Source organism: Neopelma chrysocephalum, unplaced genomic scaffold (assembly GCF_003984885.1).
Source record: "Neopelma chrysocephalum unplaced genomic scaffold, ASM398488v2 Primary Assembly neopelma1_24, whole genome shotgun sequence".
NCBI lineage: Eukaryota > Metazoa > Chordata > Aves > Passeriformes > Pipridae > Neopelma > Neopelma chrysocephalum.
This window is the reverse complement of record NW_020897693.1, coordinates 5,159,735-5,180,482: the sequence shown is the minus strand read 5'-3', so window position 1 is coordinate 5,180,482 and position 20,748 is coordinate 5,159,735. Positions and strand designations below refer to the sequence as shown.

The 20,748-nt window shown below is 35.8% G+C and overlaps 1 protein-coding gene across 4 annotated transcripts in view; it reads right to left on the bottom strand.

The window, feature by feature from the left end:
• Positions 1 to 3,443: 3,443 nt before the first annotated feature.
• Positions 3,444 to 20,748, bottom strand: part of INSC (INSC, spindle orientation adaptor protein) — a 141,023-nt gene continuing 123,718 nt past the window's right edge. For 3 of the 4 annotated variants that reach the window (XM_027700900.1, XM_027700910.1, XM_027700916.1), the window contains exons 10-13: positions 11,738 to 11,804; positions 8,746 to 8,901; positions 8,055 to 8,131; positions 3,444 to 6,148 (exon numbers count right to left, since the gene is read on the bottom strand). In XM_027700900.1, the coding sequence (XP_027556701.1) occupies positions 6,020 to 6,148; positions 8,055 to 8,131; positions 8,746 to 8,901; positions 11,738 to 11,804 (429 nt within the window). In that variant the 3' untranslated portion in view covers positions 3,444 to 6,019. Of the gene's footprint in view, positions 6,149 to 7,981; positions 8,132 to 8,745; positions 8,902 to 11,737; positions 11,805 to 20,748 lie in introns of those variants that run through there. The other variant, XM_027700924.1, reaches the window with a different exon arrangement.

The window sequence follows — 20,748 nt, the reverse complement described above, 5'->3', positions numbered from 1 at the left end:
ATAGTCCTCATTTATCACTGTGTTACCTGTGGTGTTGCTAAGTCCCAGGCTATGTCTTGTAATGGCAGGTCCTTTCTTCTTCTTAGATCTCAGTTTATTACTTTTTGGGAAAGAAGGCATGCAGAGTTTGAGGGGATTATTTTTGTTTGCTGGTGTACAGTAGCTTTCCTGGAAAGTGCAGTGTTATTGATCAGCTCAATGGTATGTTACATATAGGATAGCTCACTTTGGAGTTCCAAGTTACTGTCCTGTGACCTGTTTTCTTTCTCCCTTTCTTCAAATGCAAGAGATTTTTCTCTAATAATAAATGTATAGTTGATGTAATATTCTGAGGTCAATGAGCTGGTCCAGCTATTTCTTGCTTTAAAACACTGCCAAACAGGAGTCATCATCTAGTACATACCAAATAAGTAAATAGTGTCTCTGTCGTTTGAAACAGATAGTCCAATCTTGCAAAAATTTCTGGTTTGATGGAAATTGTACTTGATATGTAAACAGCATGGGAAACCCCAGCTGAAGGAGTGTCTTCCTTTTGTCTCCAGACTGACCCTGGAATTCATCTCACTATTCCTTTTGTCTCCAGACTGAGCCTGGAATTCATCTCGCTCTTCATGATCTGAATTAATAGTCGGATGTTGAGGTGTTTAGACATTTCCTCCAAACAAGTCATCAGCACTTTTTTCCATAGCCATTGGAGAAAAGAAGGAAGCTACATGGTATTATTTATACTGCCTGTCTATGGCAGTCATTCTCTAAGAGAAAGTATTGCCCACTTCCTTCTGTGGTCTGCAGAAACCACCTAAATTAATGGTCTGGACTATGCTTACAGAATTGAACTTCAAAACAGCTGAGAATTGCCCACTAGATAAAGCACCATTTTTCTACTGGTGGACTAAACTTTAAATCACTGATTTGTAATAATCACTGCTCTGAAGAAAGCATGGCCTTTTTAATGAGTAAGGAGTTTAAAATGAAAGGGCTGTGACATAGGGCAGTGTATCTTGCTTTGGAAGTAGAAGCAAAGAATCTGTGAACAAGCACCTTGCTTAACATACAAAGTGTAGTCCTTAAACGTTCATGTTGATCACAAAATTTTACAAGATGTTAATCCTTAATTTCATACTCTGAGATTTTATTTATCTTTATTTTATTTTGTTTGTTAGAACTCTCCAGTTCTAAATCTAGCAAGATCTTTGAAACCTTAGAGGTAGCTCTGGGTCTTCTTTACCACAGTGCAGGCAAACTGACTTATAGAAGTCAGAAGAAGCAACATCAAATAAGACTTCCCTAGATCATTTTGGTCCATTCCATAACTATTCTTTTGATGCAAGTGAAAACACGTGGCTGTTTCTGGATCTTTTTAGATGTATCTTCCTAATTTATCATAATCTTTGTCTTACCTGATAAACATACACAACAGACATATCTTGTTAGGTATATCCTTCCAGCACTATTAAAAAAAAAAGATTTTTACAATATGTGGTATAAAAAAAATAAATCAGACTAAGTAAATCACTTTGAAATCATGTGCATTATTAGGTCACATTCTGAAGATTGTGGAAGGCATAAACAAAAGCTAGTTAAGAGACAGTGGCAATCCAGAAAGCGAAGGTATAAGCAGTGCAGATTTCAATTAGACATTTGTAACACAGGTGATCACACAGTGATAGGAGAGGTACAACATTAGACACATCTCCTTCTTCACACCATTTAAGCCTTCAAAGCAAATTAGCAGTATTATCTGCTACATTTTTTTTCCACTGGTTTCCCATGGGTTCCACTGCGTTCTAAAAGCACTTCAGTTATTAAAACAAAAAATCACTGAATGGTTGTTGAAAATTAAAGAGAAAAATCTTTGATTTTCTAGTGTTTTGTCTGTAAGTCTAGTGGTTTTCCTTTTATCACTTTGATTCAATGATTATCTGACAGGGTACTGATCAATTCATACTCTCTTAGTTAGCAGGTCAGCTTGTACAAGTACCAAAACCTCGAAGTAAGCTGTTATACATGTTTTCTCTCAGGTTTTCTCAAGAATATGTTGGTTCTTCCCCCTGTTGTAGGAACAATAAACAGTTCTTTTTGCTGTAGGTAATCTTTATTAGATTTATTTAACAAGGTATTGTTAGTACTTAGTTTCTCAGCAAAAACCTTATCAATTTTATAATTAGCAGGACGAAACCTTGGACTGTAACTGTCTTCTATTCAGAAAACTATCAATTTTACAAACAGAACTGTCAAGAGGAAGAAATTTGTCACAGTTAGAAAAAGAGGAACTCAGACCCAAGGGTAGACTAGAAAATAGAGATAAGGATCTCTGCAAGGCATACAAGTATCTAGGATAGATGATCTTCTGTTTTGCTTGTTCCCGGTTCTTTAGCCTCTCAAAGGCTGAAATTATTCACCTACCTTCCCACCAGCTGTGCACTTCCAACTTCAATTAACAAACTCACTCTAGACCTTTCTTTAAATTCTATCTTCCCTCCCTCCCTTTAAAAATGAGAACACTAGTGAATAATTTACAGTGTCTAGAGTGCTTCTTTAAATACATTAACTTTAATATAAATTTAAACTGAAAATCAAAGCAGATTCCTCAAAATAAAAAAGCCAATGTTATTTTGACTGTTCATTGCTGTTGTTTAAAAGGAGATGGTCAACATACAAATTTGGAACAAGCCATAGGAGATACCAGAATCGTTTTGTACTAAGAAGAAGTGTTACAGAAGAAGTCCTGTCTTTTGGATACTAACGGGTAACCCCAAAAACAGATATGATATTCAATTTAGAAAGGCATTATCTTATCCCTAGTAGATACACGTATTATTTTAAACAGAACAGGTCGGATGAGTAACATTCCACACTAGTGATTCATGTACCAAACACACAATAAACTGAGAAAAAACAAAATTTATTCCATGAATGAAACATCTGGGCCCTGAATATCTGTAAGCAGTTCAAACAAAAGCTGAAATTTGAACACTTTATCCAAAAATCACTGAAATGTAAATCAAAATTACAAAGAATCCTGCAATTCACTGCACGTTTGTGAAAGGTTTCTAATCTCGTACAAAATTGAAAATGTTCAGAAGAATTTAAATGAAATTACAACATTTCTAACAAGCGTAACATGCAGTTGCTGGAATGATTAGGCTAATATCTAACCTACATGCAGTGTCAGTAGGTCAATGAGTCCACATATATTAGTTGATTTGTGAATGTATTACACATACTCTCTCTTTCCTAACTCTATATGTGTATACACAGGGAGTCCAAAGGTTGAGCCACCGAAACACTTACTTTAGGGTAAATTTTTAATATTAAATATTTTGTTTCATACTACATTGAAATAAAAAATGTTTATTCTGGTTTAAATGGTTCATTGTTTGGTTGGTTGGTTGGGGGTTTTTTTTGTTTAAAAACTGAAGAGTCGCTTTCTAAGTAAACATTTTTAATCCATTATTTATTCAGAAGCAATGAGAAAATAATTCAATATTTTCATTGAATTATTATTTCCAAGTTAATTAAGAGGTAAGGTAGAGGTATGGCTATTTTCTCATAAACTTTGCCATGTATAAAAATAAAGTGCACAACTGTAGATGAAAAAATCAGACCTAGATAAAATGGTTTTGAGGACACTTAGATGATTAAAAGGTCCAAAATGGCTCTTTCAAGATATGTTTTCTACTACTAATGAGAGATCCACCTAAATGTATTTTGGTTTTATAATATAAACAGCCGTATTCATAATATGAACACACATAAAAGGACAATATGGGCCAGAATTATGGCTACATAGTTACAGATCGAGAGTATCTGTAATAAATTCAATTGATGTGGATCCACATTACTGTATTTGAGAGCAAATTAATTTCTACTGACCTGCTCACTGAATATTTGATTGACCTGTTAGAAATGGCATTAAAACATTATGAGTCACAGTGGTATTTTCTTAATAGCTCCTTCAGTTCACTTTGCATTTGTGGAAATTTTTTTAAATGAGATTTCAGCTTCATCTGTTATGGGATAAACCCTACTCGGTCTACAAGCTCATATCTCTGGTGTTAGTTGCAGCTGACAGAATGAAGTTCATTCACAACAGAATTTGATGTGTTGTATTCTGTCAGGGATTGCCAGGCTATCAGAACAGTGCAACAGGACCTTATTTTGAGGGTTTTTTTAGTGTAATTTATGAGTTCACTTTTTATAACAAGAATGTTGATTTTAACGTTTAAAGCATCCATGGTTTATTTCTGCTTAGTGAGGAAAGTGTTAAAGTCCATTGGTAATATAATATTTTTAAAGCTGTACATTACTATACACTTTAACAACCTTGGAAATTTAAGGAGCTGTCTCAAAGTAAGAAAACAAAGCAGAATTCATCTCTGCACTTACTAGAAAATTACATCTGTGAAACATCTGATTCAACACTTCCCTTTGAGTAGTTGCTTTTGACAGAGGTCATTGTAGGTTTTCTAATGTTTTAAAATTCATTCAAGATAGAGCTTATTAAATGAAGAGCTCACAAGAAAGAAATGTTAAGGCAGAGACTTCTTAACCCATGTACTCAAGGGAAGAAAAAAGTAGCCACCATATTTCACCGCTCGAACCAGGACAGATTTTTCAGACATAGAAAATGTGGAAGGCAGTCACAACTTCTCAATTTCCTGGTGCCTCTCATCTAAATGCCACATAATACTAAATAAACATTAATTAATTAAGCTGCTTAACATATCTACTAAGTACAGTAAGGAAGAAATGTGCTTACTTTTTTGGCAGAAGTTCTACTACCCTAAAGTTGCTGATCATAAAATGATCTAAAGCAATAGTTGCAAACCATTAAGAAAAAAATTATATATACTTTTATAATCTACAGAGTGCTTTGTGAAAAATTAGGGAGAAAAACACTCTGAAGATATTGCTCTTTGAATAATTTTAAATATATATTTTTTCTCAATGAAAAGAAAAAGCAAGAACTTAGAAGAATGTTCATGAAAAAAAATCTATTTTAAAATCAAGTCTATTCCTTAAGTTGTTATCCATTGGTAAAATCTCCTCAATTCCAAAATATCCTCAAAGTCCCATTTAATTTCAGAAATAGAGGACTAGTTAGAAAAACAGAAAAATGAAAATTCAAGTTACAATTATCTGTTCTCATTATTTAACATATGCATGCACAACTTTTCACAAAAGTAGTAGCAGCAGCATGAATATTAAAAACATGTCTAGACATAAGCACCTCCAGTTCCTTTAAGGCTTGGAAAAGAGAGAAAATTATCAGTGTGTAATGATTTTAAATCTTAGGGGGATAATCTCATATTATGAAATAAAACATACATAAGAGATTTTTCTAGAATTTTATCAATTTCTTTGAGAAATTCCAGTAAATGTAAATAGTTTTCTGCAAGTGTGTATCCTCTAGGGGAGCATATCTTTATATAATGTAAGAATGTCCTCTAACATCATTCAAAGCCAGTACTTGAAAATTTTCTGGAAGTTTTTCTCTCAGTTACATATTTCATAACTCTATTAAAAACAACAACAGTTAAGAACTGGACTTAGACTGTAACATCCCTTTCATTTCAAAGTATATACTTGCAGTTTTTAGGATTATTTTTCTTTTAAAACAGCAAATGCATGAGGCTAAAGCATTTATTAAGAAAAAACAGTAAAATGTCCTAACTATAGAAAAATAGCAGAGATAAAACATTATTAGAAGCATTTAACATTACAGCAACAAATTCTTGGCTTCATTACCTTGATTTAACTATATTAAACAAAACAACATTTTGTTAGATGGCAATGATAAGGTCTGTTGATGTGTCTTGGCAGGAAAATAAAACAAAAAGTTGTCTTTGCAAATCACTGAAACAAGTCTGCTCATTCTGTTCCTTTTCTCCTACAAAATGCATGTTCATGGGTTTAGAATAAATAAGTCATAAATAACAATAGGACAAAAAATAAAATTGTATATGTATTATCTTACTGTATACTTATCATGTTGATTAACATTTTTGGCTCACATTTATACAAAGCTCTCTTCCATATTAGTGCATAACAGAAAAGAGTCCACAAGTCTGGGCTTTACTAGCTGCTGAAAATCTGAATCTTCAAGTCCATCAGGACTCATAACTGCTAGTCTTCGTAAGGCTGCCTGGAAAAACAAAACAGCACAGTTGTAATGCAGTTAGGTTTGACAAACTCTTCATTACAGGAATCCATTGTAATTATCTCAAAATAACAGCCAGGACTCAGAACTGAACTGTGCAGATTGAATTCTCCTACCTGGCTAATCTCTTGTTACTGTCTTATCTGTCAGACCAATCTCCCCCCAAATGCAGCTAATAAACAACAATTCTTTCGGGGCACATTACTTTTAGATCTGAGTAGCAGGGACAGTGTGGTGTTAAAGAACAGAGAGGTGAGAATCAGAGGACTTTGGCTGTAAACCTATCTCTGATCTGCTGCACATCTCATGCTGCCTCTTTGTATCTCCACTCTCCTCTCACCTTTCGTCCTATTTATGAGAACTATAAGTCATCTGAGTCAGAAAATATCTGCTACCAAAGTTTTATGCCATAGAAATCTTCTAGGTACTAGTGTAGAAAGAAGCAGTACATTTCAAACCATTTAGGAACAAATAAAACTGACATTTGTTCTGATTATGAGGCCGTACAATAAAAATCGCATTGATGTTATTATTGTCTTCATAAACTCTTCCCTTCTAAGGAGTTATTTGGTTTTCTCACTGGAGAAAAATATACAACAACTACATACCTTCTAGCAACCTGACGTGATAGATGCAACTGGAAAGCAGGTTGGCTTTCCTCAAGAACAAAAATTGTCTTCTATTGATAAAGTGTGATAACTGGGATCAGCTTACCCTCTCTGTGTTGTTTGTCAGTGAAGCACTAAGAGTTAATCGCCTGCTTCAAAATATATAAAAAATAAACAACCATGCTAAAAATAAAAACAGTACAAGCCCTCACACTTCACAGACAATACCTATCAGACCTTGAAGAAACTTATGTCTCCAGGACAATATTTTTGCCATATATTTATTAGAAAATGTCTTCAGGCAGTTACTAAAATATCAGGAGAAGCAGAGTTGCTGAGACAGGCAGGTAACATCTCAAGCAATAGACATGAATTCAAGGAATGTGCAGCAGCAACTTCCATGAGACAGAAAAAATCATAGCTGGTTTGCTGCCATCTCTCTGTGGTCTCTGCTTTAGCCACACAAGACTAATAAGCCTTCTCAGCATGTATGAAGGATAACCTCTGCATTTCTTGCACTCACATTCATACTTTCTTCATCCTGAATGAGTCCTGCTTAAACGAACAAGCTGCAGTAACCGAGTTTCACTTCTAAAATAGCATTAATACTATAAAGCACTGTCAAACAATATTCTTCAGTCTTCATTTCTCAAAACCCATGTCCTAACCCTAGATCACCTGTGTGCCCAGAGCACTTTCACAAAATGCTGAGTGAAATCACTCAGCTCCGACAGTTGTTGGGAGCTCACAGTCCATGCAGTGCAGGCCCAGCAGCCGGGATCTTTCTCCTGAGTAGAGAAAGTGTTAACTTTCTGTTGCCCTGTCCTTGGCTGGGCACTATATTTTCTTGGAGACTCAAATAGAAAAATAAATGGACCGCAATGAAAGCAAGTAATATCTTTTCTTCTTTTTGGACACTTTACATAAATATTTCTATACAGATAAAGGGCTGCTATCCCTTGACTCTAGGGTAATTTCAGCAAATAGTGTCATCAGAGACTGGAATTTAGAAATTAACAAATCTTTAAATTCTGAAGTGTTCCAGTGAAATTTTTTGGTGCTCAATAATGTGAAGATGAAGCCATTTTTCCTTATGTGCTTAAATCTTCAATCAGAGGATAAATATTTGACAGCGTACAGGATTATGCTTAAGGGGAAAAGCAGGAGACCCTGACGTGAATTTAAAACATTCCTGCAATACTTATGCATTTTGAAATCTAAAGGGATGGGTTTTTTCTTAATTTTCCATTATAAGCTTGAAAGAAAGACTAAAATGTACATACCAGACATGCCACTAGAACAGAATCGCTGTTATTTCTTTCAGTTGGTGATCTGCAAAGTTTAATTAGGCGAGGAATACCTGAGTGCACAAAAGAGTGTCAGGAGAAATAATTTAGAAAAACAACTTCTTATTTTGAGATGTGTAATATTTATCTTTCTTAGCAGACATGAACTCTAATGTAAAGATGATGTGCAAATACTTAAGGGACTTTTCATGGAGCTATGCAGTTCAGAGCAGTCATAATTAATAGTTGTAAAGCATAAACAAATAAATTTGGTTTATTTGCTATTGCTCTTTCAGAGCAGAAATTGTGACCCCCATTTCTTCCCTATCAGTGCTCCTCTACACCCTTAAAAAACTCCAACTCAAAGAACCTGCTCCCTCCCACTGGATTCATTCCACTGACAGATCCTGCACAAGGGTTTACGTAAAGGAATGGAGGAGGCAGCAGTGCCAGTTGGCACAGTAAGACACAGCTCCATGTTGAGTGGATACTGCACCTCAGGTTCCTCTGGGAAAAGAGCCAAAGGTTCATTTAGCTCAACCTCCTCAGTCATTCTCTGGACAGACTCTGCAGGGAATATATTCCATAAAGTATACCAAGTGAGGCTACAAATTTAAAAGTGTTTCTCCGTGACTGGCAGTTCCTCCCTCTTTTTCAGTCTGATATTAAGCTAGAGATACATCCTTACAGCTGAGTTTTACAGCTGCATCTGCCACTTCAGGATCCCGGCTGAGTCGTGCCAGTGTAACTGCAGATTTCTGTTGGACTCGCTCACAAGCAGCAACTTCTGCTGAACTTCCTGAAGATGATTTTTCAAAGAGCATTTCCATTAAAAGTTGAATACCTAAAAGAATGTAAAGAGCCATTGTTATCCTCATTCTAAAAGAAAAAAAAACTTGGTAAAAAAAAGTAAAGGGAAAAAGCAAGCAAGGTAAATACAGACCAATGACTTGTCCAAATAAGTCATGAAGAATGCATAAATGTGGACAGAATTTGGACATCAGCATTCAGGCACATCTGATCTGTGCATAAGCTTGTCCTCATTGGAAAGCTACAGAACTTCTGGAAGTAGAAAATGCACTATCTCTTCCCTTCTCCAACCTTCTGACTCCCCTACAAGTTGGTATTTTATTTTTCATGAATTTATTTCAGTCAAATTAATTGCATTTCTTTATTTCTCTTCCAAACTAACCTGAAGGTAATCACTATCTAAAACTTGTAGTGACATATTTCAGATCTCTACATGAAGTTTCACTCTGAATTAAATTTTTTTTTCAGTTTATGTATTTTTAAATAAGCCTTTAAAAGCTTCCTACTCAAACTGTTTGAGTGTACTTTAGAATGAGGAATCCTTTAGCGAAGGAAACTATAAGATTCTGTCTCTTGAAGCTTACTGTGTGACTGACTCTTTACTTCAGAAGAGACAATGTTTTCCATGTCGAAATGACTTCATTAACCTATTATTTCCTGTAGGAGTTGATATTCTTATTGTAGTTCCACAAAAACACTTGAGACGGTACTGATTTCTATTTTCTAGATTATTTTAAGTGTAAAGACAATTATGTGCTACTAGACTCCATACGTTATTAGGCATTCAGATTACTTCAGGTAGCATCAGAGGATTTCAACTGTTATAACATTTGCATAAATAATTCAGAGAATTAGCATCAGAATCATGCATCTAGATAATAATCAATTGACATACTAAAAAAATCAGGGAATACTTTAAGAAAGTATCTAAATTCTCTAGCATTCAAAAACCCTTCTCAGTTTGTGAATCTGGCCTCTGACCAGCATCTGAGTATTACAGCATTGGGCAGACACAAAATGCCTTTACACACAAGCTGAGTGCCAACCCTTCTCAAAAGCCGGTGGGAAAATGCTTCTTGTGAACTTCCATTATGAAATGTATACACAAACTTTGTCTCGTTGTCCTTGACAATCTGCATGTACATGTCCACCCACTCTAGTATCTGGCATGAGTTAGGCTTAGTTGGCATAGCTCTTAGTATAATTCCATGAACTTCAATCAAGTTTCTGCTGAAGTAGAAGCAGATGAAATATGATCAAACACCTGTCCCAAATAACAGAAGAGGTTTTGATGTGCTCAAGGAAATAGATAGCCAAACTACAAAACCAATCTGTTACTCATAGTGGAGCGAAAAAATTTCCAGGGCATATATGGATTGTAAGTGTTGACAACAGAAGATCAGCCCAAGTCAAACAGACAAATCACCAAAATGGTATTCTCTACCCAAACCTATAATTACAGACACTTGGGTCCTGGGAAATGTCAGGGTCTTCCCAAGAGTTTCTAGAAAAGACTCTGGGTAGGGGAAGCCACATGGGTCTGCATCAAGAAGTCCAGGACTGCCTCTCCAAGCTCCAGGAACGCAACGAGCTTGGACGAGGAGCACCAGGAACCACAAAATGGACCTGACCAACCTCTCTCTGGGATTGCCCCATCCTCCCCATGAAACAAGGAGGTCATATGAGAAATGATCATGCTAACCTGCCTTGCTTCTCCCCTTCACTGCATTGGGACATGGAAATTTTACACATTATTGTGAAATTGCACATATCTGTGATTAAATTGCTTCAGAATCCAGATTCATTCAACCTCCACGTTGTCATTTGTTCGGAAACTGTGACATCCCTCTACCTCTGCAAGGACATCAAATGCACACTTACCTCTGGGCACACACGGATTGCATTGTACCTGATCCTTGCCAGTCATATTTGCATGCACAGAGCCCAAATTTTCCATTAAAATGCAAGAAATATCTGAATCCAATATTACATTGGAATTGGCCAGTTCTCTTTGAGGACCTGATTCTATGGATATATTTTTGAAATACCTTTTCCTACCTACAATCAGCCATGTCTGAGATGCAAATGGATCCAAGCTCAAGCTATTCCTACATAAATATTAATTTTAAAAGTAAGGAGGGGATATTCCTATTCCTGGAAAAAGCAATATATGGGAAGCTTCACTGTAATTTAATATCTCCCACCCCCACCCCAAAAAAAAGCTGTCTTATTATGTCGCTTGGGCATGAATTTGCTGGTAGATGTATTAATAAGGCATTTATCCTTATTCACAGATTTAGTAACTTCTAAGACTTCTGGTGGGTCTATAACACCCAGGGTTTTTCAACATAATGAATTTTGCATAATATGATATTTAAAGATATAAGGGGAAAAAAACCTGGCAGCTGCTGAATAGTAATAAAAACACGAAACTTCAAAATTTATAATACCTCTTAATACCTGTGAAAAAAGTGACACAAAATGCAGATATGTATGGCTCAGCATCAGATGATGTCTTTCAACATGTAATAATTGCCACCTTACGCAATGTAATAATCAGAATAAAGGCTGTTGAAATACTTTTTTCTTCTATTTTCTACTTTGCTTTGCATCTATGAGTAAGCCACACACAGAGAACAACAGTGATGTGGTCATAAATGCAAAGTTTTCTAAAACAGTGTTATTATATTTTATTTGTATCATTTGCAAAGAACCACCTCCAGGACTCATTTTGCACCCTGCAGCAATGTGCAAGAGATAAGATGCAAAATGAAGTTTTATTAGTGAAGCATTTCTCCTTTACTTAACTTTCCCATCTACCCACATTCTCCTGAAATAAATAAAAAATACAATTCAGTTAAAATACATACCATTTCCTTGAATGATTTCTGAAGCACACTGGTCCAACACAGACATGTTTGCCAATATTGTTACCACCTATTGTTAAAAAGAGAAGGTAGTATGAAGTCTAGCCCTACAATTCAATAATATTAAATAACACTATGGCTTATAAAATTAGTATGATAGAAATATGTCAAACCCAATAAAACTAAAAAGCATTCTTGCAGTTGGACAGCCTATTCCCACCTCTGTGATTTCTCGGGGGTCTTTATCTTACACATGGCTGCTAACTGAAAGCCAGACAACAAGAAAAGTGAGGTCTCCTTTTATCACAGTTTTATACTCGTGCACAAAATCTGTCTTAGAGAGATCTGTGCAGCAGGGTTGTTCAGTGGTCAAATTGGTAGAGGGAGGAGGATAAAAATTTACAAAACCCAACTAAAGAAGAAAAACACTAACTACAGTCCTAGTTCAGCCAGGAGCTGCCTACCCTCAGGAACCAGCCCTGTAGTCCCATTTCAGCTCAGGCAGAGCTCACAGTGAAAGCAAAGAACCAGCACACAGCACACATTCCATAGTGCTGTTATTGCCACTTTTCTGGTTCAGGGTTCAGCTGAAATACTGAGAAATCCTCACAAGAGATTTGGAGTTTTGAGCCTTGAGTCAAGCGAGTATTTAAGGAATACTTTTCAGTTTCATTGAAGCCATGAGATGTGGGCACGTTAAAGCACTGTCCCAAAAAGAGCTGGATTAAAAATCTATTTATACCTTTCCTCAGCTAAGACAACAGTTGGGCTTCGTACAACAGAAGCACATTTTGAGATCTTGATTAACAGAATTTCTTATCCAAAATCGTTTTAACTGTTTTCAAGATTAGGTGTAACTCAACTTTCTTAAAGTGATGCAGCGAGTCATTGACCATGCAGTGCTGTTGGCTTTCAGTCACCCATTCCCTTCACATAACCTGATAAATGTTCTTTTTTACTTTATTCTTCAAATAGTTTGCTTCTAGATGTAAACAATTCATACATTTCAATATTAGCAGCGTATTTGAGGCACCGAGTAATAAATGCTACAGATCACTAGAATACAAAAGAGAAATAATATTCTTTCCTAAGAAGTTTTAATTTTCTCTAATCCAGTTCAGAAAACCTGATCAGCCTCAGAAACACCAGTCAATTTTGGAAATGGTTATCAGCTTTTTAACAGCACGGTGTCAGTTCACAAACAATCAAACTTCTTAGATGTAAGTAGGCATGAGATCAAATCACCATTCTGATCTCACTTTGCCATTTTAAAAACAAGGATGACTCATTTCCGACGCTGTGACATAAAGGTCTTCCACTTTTGAAGGTAGTGTTACAGTGTCATCTCTCTGAATAAATATACTTACTTAGGATGCAAATGAGTTGCCGAAACTGTACAGAGTGACAGGTAGAAATATGGTAACAGTATATGTCTATGTATTTATTCCATATTAATTATTAACTGTGTTTCAGGCAGAGTGTATATGTTTTCTCATTCTAAATTATATCCTGTTAATGAAAATTGCTTCCTCTGTGCAGAATCTGTGCCCCATGTGGCTCTCTAAGCCACAGATGAAGAATTCAATTAACCACAATTTGAATACATGCCAATTATTCCACTGCTTCAAGTTATTTTGTCTAATAAGTATTTTCATACATAAAAGTATTTTGTGTGCAACTTTTGACACCAAAAATTTTTTGAGGTTGTATCTATACTTCCTTTGGGTTGATTATGTGGCCCCTACATTTTGCAATGTTTATAAACTAGCCTAGGGGGTTTAACCTTCTCCTAAGGAGTGTATAAAAGACCCTTATGATCAATAACCATCAAGTTCTACCTACATTATCTTTTAAAATCATAGTAGGACTCAAAAAGTAGTTAATCCATAGATTAGCTTGCTCCATATAGATAGATATTTGTTTTTCCCCAAAAAATTCCATTTTCCTGTGGAGTAAACAATGCAACATGAAATAGCATAACATAAACACGTAGCAGGCAAGCTGAATAAAGAGTAGACTTTAAATACTCTATTTCTCCTATACTTTCTGATTTTAAAATTCATGCAATTTACATGAAAATCTCCTCTGTAATACAGACCAAAGTTCAAGGAAGTTTCCTACTAAATATGAACTCTCTAGAGTAAAACAAAAACTTAAATGAAGACTCCATTTGCTTTGAAAAGTAACACTTCTGTGAGCACTGGTATTAATGAAGTCTCATCTCTTTTGGATTTAGAGTTGATCAAAAACTATAAGCACAAGTTTTCCAGTAGCATCTCTCCTACTGTTGATTTTATTTTTTTTTTTTGTCTAATGACACGTAGCCTTACACTGCAGTCTTTATCTTGTGCTCTTTTCCCATCATCTGGCTCCAAATTTCATAAAGCCTTAGGTAGTTTCTCAAAAATAAATATGAAGTCCTGTTGAATCAGCAAACCAGTTCAGACGTTATTGTGAAACATGGAGCACTCAAACAGATACAGATTAATGCGACTGCCTAACCCTAATTTTGCAGTTGAAAATTACTGGGGAAAAAAATACCAAAACCTCTCTCAGAACCGAATAATTTTCAAATAACTGAGACACTTGAAAATATTTAACATGGAATCTCTACTGTTCAACTGCAATATTTAATATCAATTTCATTAATCTTTGAGTAGTTGTTCCTGTAAAAGATTACACTCTAAGATTACAAAGCACTGGCACCTGACACAATTTATGATTTTTGCAATTTTTCTGGATACCATACAATGATCTTCTGGTCAGCTCAAAGTATAAAAAAGAACATATCCCAAAGACAGGACACGTGAGCCCTGATCATCTTCCAGAGCCATCCTATCATGCAGAAAGAAATGTGCTGAGGCCACCCACAAATTCCAGTACCCTAGTGATATCTTGATCTGTGGTATTTGCAGATGTGCTATTGAGCAAATACTGCCAGAGATTTCCTAGAGGGGAAGAAAAAGAAGAAAAAAAAAGAAGTTGCTTCGTCCTATGTGGAATTTTAACGCAACATCTGATCTCAGATTCTATTGCCAAACCTAACGCAGGATTATAGTGGACTGCCTCGGAAACCATATCCTGCAATAACTGATCCCATCGAACTTAATTCCCTGCCCCAGCACCTATATCTTTGCTTGGCAAATCAGCTTTGGAGGTAGATCTTGATACATGCATTTCCAATATCTGCATTCTAGCAGCGCTCTCCAATAGATTGATCCTGGCTGGTCCACACTCCATTCTCTGTTATCCTGATCCCCCAGAAATTGCAGGTACCTCTCTAGAGTAGGAGTCTGATAAATCTGGTGGCTCCAGTTTTCTCTGTGAACTGGCAACCCTAAAATTACTGCAACTAATGAAGACCACACAAAAATAGACTTGATCAACAAATAGTCATCACAGAATCATGGAATGGTCTGGCTTGGAAGGGACCTTAAAGATCACCTAGTTCCAACCCCTTGCCATAGGCAGGGATACCTTCCACTAGACCAGGTTGCTCAAAGCCCCATCCAATCTGGCCTTGAACACTTCCAGGGTTCCACTTTCTCTGGGCAACCTGTTCCAGTGCCTCACCACCCTCACAGTAGAGAATTTTTTCCCAATATCTAATCTAAACCTACTGTCTTTCAGTTCGAAACCTTTTCCCCTTGTCCTGTCACTACATGCCCTTGTAAAAAGTCTCTCCGTTATTCTTGTAGGCTCCCTTCAGGTACTGTAAGGCCCATTACATTTGTTTGCCACCAGATGAAAGCTGAATGATTCAGGTCAGTGTCACATGAGTTACACTACTAAAAACAACCAGAGGAAAGGAACAGGCCTCTGGGGTTTATCCTGTGTTCAACACCTACCTTTTACCACGTGCTGTGCACCACGCACCTAAACCACGCGGTAGTGAGACACAGTAAAACGTAAAATGCCAGGAAAAGAATTCTCAGACCAGCTCATGTTTTAGCACTTTTTGAAAAGGCACCAACTTACCAAAATATTAACATGCAGAGAGTCCCACTGAGACTAGTAAGATTTTTCACAAGACTAAGATACTAAGCAGTTAAATTTCAGAGTTCAAAAAAAACCCCACATCTAAAATTAAAAAGCTTTGAAAGTTTACCTTTAAATGGTTTGTTGGTGAGCTAAGTATGCAGAGATATTTTAGGGAGAAGGGCCCCTTTAGGTCTGTGGAATATTTCCCTATTTAACAAATAAATCTAAAAAATAATAGAATTATTTCATACATTTCAAATGTCAGTACAGCATCATCTTGCTAGTCTTGCAGTTGCTGTGGAAATTAATCTGAAATCTAATGAAAAATCTCTATTTCTATACGTAAAATCGGTAAACAGATAGTAAACACAGATACCTCTCTCTAGTGACAATATCAGCCATTATCATAAAATTGGCAGTGCTGATCTTGGTTATTCTAGTAAACAAAATATATTTTCATAATTTGAAAATTGTTTTTATTTTCATATAGTTTCCTTCCACTCCCTTCGCTTTTCACATATACTGAATTTATGAGTGATGAACTTTCCTTTACAGTTCTGTAGTCTGCTTTGCACTGAGCTGTAGAAATTTCACTTGTAAAAAGTGATTTAAATTTGAGAAACCAGGGTTAATTGAGAACTTTAAAATAGTTTTGTTCAAACAACAGTCACCTTGGAAATTCTCTCGCTAAAATATGTAATTATGAATATTAGTAACTAATGCTGGCTAATGCTAGTCACTAATGGTGACTAATGTTCATTAACTAGTGTACAAAGGTACTGAATGTTTGTTGCAAAAGTGAAAACTAGATGAAAATATTTTGCTATAAAGATACATATACTGAGAGTGTAAATCCCAAATGCTTAGTTAACAAAGAGATTTAAACCTAAAGAAAACATAAGAAACAGAAGGCTTCTTTGATAACTTTCCCTTAATGGGAGATTTAAGATGATCTGAAATTGTTTCCCATTATTTTGAAACCAATTACTCAGAAAGATGCAATAGGATCTGGAAGATGAAAGCATAAATTTAAGCCTATTAAGGGACAATATCTTCCACAGGTGAGGGTCCCTTACTTCATTTGTGAGAGGGGGAGGTGTTTATAGAGGTAGAAGATGTGATGCTAAAATACCTTTATTGATAATAAAGGCACACTGCTCAGTCAGCTTTTATTAACAGTCCTGACATAAAAAGAAAGACACACACTCAAAATAAGAATTAGCAAGTAATGTAATTGAGTGGCAAAGCAGATCAATATAGAATTGCTAATTCTCTTAGCTAATTACTCCTTTAAGGCTGATTCATCACTAAGTAATATTAATTTTTGCACATATTATAAGAGCATTTTGTAATTCATTCAAATAAATGACATAAGGGTAAATCACAGTGTGGCTGCAAAGCTCCAGATACCCATCTTCAGAAACAGAGGCACTTAACAACTACTCAGAAGCAGGATGGAGTCTTTGTTTCTGAATGTAAACTAAAACCATCTAACCATCACAATTCAAGATCCACCCCACAGGGAGACAGCAAAACAGTACATATAGCATGGGTTACATAGGAGTTACATCAAGACAAGGTAGGAAAAACCTTTCAAGATACTATCTATTGGGACAAAAACCTTCACTAAGAAATCTCTAGAAATTTTCTCTGAGGCATTATATTCCTTAAAATAGAAAACAATTCCCATTGCTTCTGAGGCCATTTTTGTGGTTAGGAATTAAATATACCTAGATAAGCTGAAGAAGCAACTTTGTAGGAAACAACTTTGCTTATCTAGCTGGAATCAAACCCTGAAATCAAGGTTTGAGCATGTGGTAAAAAACTTAGTTACTCCCATTTCAGGATCAGTTCAACCTCCACTAACTGAAGCAAAGTGGTCAGGAAGTAATTTCTGATGCCCTCCTAGAAGGTAATAATTTTCTAGTTGAGGAAGAAAAAGAAATCAGAAACTGCAACCTGCATAAACACTGTTTACCAGCTCACCTGCTCAGAACCAAGACTGAAATCACAACCGTCACCTGGACCAGTGATTCTGCTTTGGAGGGAAAAAAAAAATCATTGGCCAAACTCAGAGGCTGTTTGAAATCTGCTATCTCAATTCCTGAAGGACTGAAGACAGAAAGACAAAAAAACTGCAGCAAAATGCGTACAAACCCACCTCTAACTTACAGCTCTATGACTGGTACGGCCTACAGCAAAGTCTCTTGCTTATAGTTTCTGCAATAAACAGCCCAGCACCAGCCTGGTTGTACTGTGAACCTGGCAAGCAAGGGCAGAAAACAGAAACCACAATGAATTGTGCTGCCATAACATGTCTTCTCCTTCTGGAGAGACTTTACAAAGTGCGATGTCTACCCAACTTTACAGAGGATTAAACAAAAATGCAGAGAGGTTAAATTGCTTCTTCAAAATCAGAGCTGTAGCAATACTAGGATGAAAGAATGAAAACCTCACCACACTAAGCTAGCAAAGAATAGCAGAGTTCTTCAACTGAGCTGAGATTTCACTCTTCCAACTGAACCTCTTGCTTTGAAAGATGGAGCACATTGCCTTATCCTGGACTGAATCTAAATGTGAAAGGCAAAATTGTAACTAAACAGGCACTTTGTCTCAAAAATTTTAGTGTTTAAGAGAGTCAATGTTGGACTCCCGAAACATAACAATCCACAACGTTTACCATACAATGTCAATCAATACTGTTACTCATATTATTATGTTGTTCACATGTTTATGAAAAGACAGAGATAACCAGTTGTCTTCATGACAACAAGCAGAAACAAAAAGTAGTTGGTGAGGAGTAATAATTTCACCAGTATTCAAGGAACTCAAATTGAGAAGTAGTACTGCAAATTTCTTTCATCCAGAAATGGATTTAAAAAAAAAAAAATCTGTTAATATTCTTCTCACTAAAAACACTACCCTCAAAGTCTTTCACCGTGCGTTTGGCAACATTTAAAAATTCAAAACTCCTTTATGTTAAAGTAACATCTGTCTCTGCACTCCTTTTGATACTGTAATCTCCACATAAGGGAAAAAACGGGGAAAGGCAATAACAACCGTCACAAATTCCCCGAAAAAAACCCTGGAAGAACAAAGAAAAGAAGGAGAAACCTAGAGGAAGAATGGTGTTAAGGATTTTAAATCTTAAATGAGACAGAAGGTCTCACCTTCAGAACTTGCACATCTCCCAAATACCAAGGAAACAGGAAAGAATTTAGCAGGAAAAAAGCAGCAATCATTTCTGTTTTCTCCTTCCAACTTAAAAGTCTTTCTCCACCTCAAACTTTTTTATAACATGATTTACTGACTTTAAACCTAGGAATAGCCATTTTAAAACGGATGTGTTCACTGCACTTTAATTCTTTGTCTGCCTGAGTAACAGAAGATGAGAAGGTGTTAGGCTGTACCTCCACAACTTCACAGGTAAGGTGAGAATACTAGCAACACTGAAGAGACAAGTGGTAATGCAGAGAAAAAAATTTTATTATACATAAACATACTGTGCACAAACATAAATATTTCATATTTTTCTATGCAGAGTCTAATACAATGGCTAAAGTTAAGAAGACTCTGAATGATAAAGGTTTTGGCTAAACCCTTCTTCTGACAGTGCTTAAAGTCCATTAAGACACCTGACTGTGTACAATACACTGCTGAATTTAGGCATGAATGCTTCTGAAAGAATATTCTGATGCTCTTTCAAAGAAAAAAAACCTTGCTATTCAGAAAATAAGGATCTGCAGAAAGAAAAAGAACAGGGCAGGTTTATCTCCATTGTGACCCAAAACTAGGGACTAGAGGATCAGGAAATTACCACTTTGTAGTGATTCTTGTACCATGTATTTAGTTACAAAACTGAGCAATCTCAAGATAACACTGCTGGTTACAGAAGCAGTTACATACTTCTATAAAATGGACAGTGATAATCTTGTCTATAAGTAAATCCAGCTCTCAGTTCTAGAATTCTTACCTGATCTAATCTGACACTGCCTGGGATATTAAAGAAGAAGTAGGTTGATTTTCAAGTACTAAAGACAGGAAAAGTTTATCATTTGCACACAAAAGCTTTCCAGAAGTCAAAAGGCAGAATGCTTTTAAAGGTGCTTGAGCAGGAAAATACTTTCTGCAGGCAACTCACAATGTATCCAACATCCGAATCCTGAGCAGAATTTTATTTATTTATACCATACGGAGGGTGAGAACTAGTCAGTTCTAGCTGTCCTTAGAAAGGCTGTACAGAAGGACATACTGCAACTTTAAATGAGATGAAAAGGCAGGAGGGAAAACAGAGTTCACTGTTCCTTTCCTGCACTTCAGCCATCTTTCTCCCATTTTTGGCTTACAGTGAACATGCTTCAGTCTATTTCAGCAAATTAGAATTTTCTTAAATCAGCAATAATGCTAAAGTAGTAATGTATAAAGAAATACTGGATAGTTTTCTATAAGATAAATGAGTTATTTAAATTAAAGTTCTATATGAAAAACAGGGCAGTTAAGTTTGAGGGGCTCTTTTATAACATTCTAATGTAATTAGACAATATTTTGTTGTATTTGTTATGAAACTTATTTTATTTGTTTCAATATTTAGTACAGCTTAATTTTAAATAATCTATTTTACTGGCCTTGATCATTCAGAATGAACATTAGGCCATGAAAATATATTTGAAATTGGTTGCATATTCCAAAATAAAAACTTGGATGGAAAAAATTTCCAAGCCTACTCATCTGTAATGTACTTCTTCCTTGGCAAATGTCTACTGGTTGGGACGTAATAATATATACACTGGGAAAAGTTACTGACTATACTGTGCACCTAAAAGGAATTAAAGTCAAAAAGCAAAATGGCAATTTTAATACCCTTTTAAAACATAGTACTATACTGTTGTTTTTCTCTCCAGCTGAGAGTGTTTTCCTCATTGCAACTACACACAGAGTGAATTAATAGGCAAAATATTCCATAAGACTGTCATAATTGGCAGACATCACATCCATGCCACAAAATACAAAACTGAAACAAGGGGAGCAGTTTA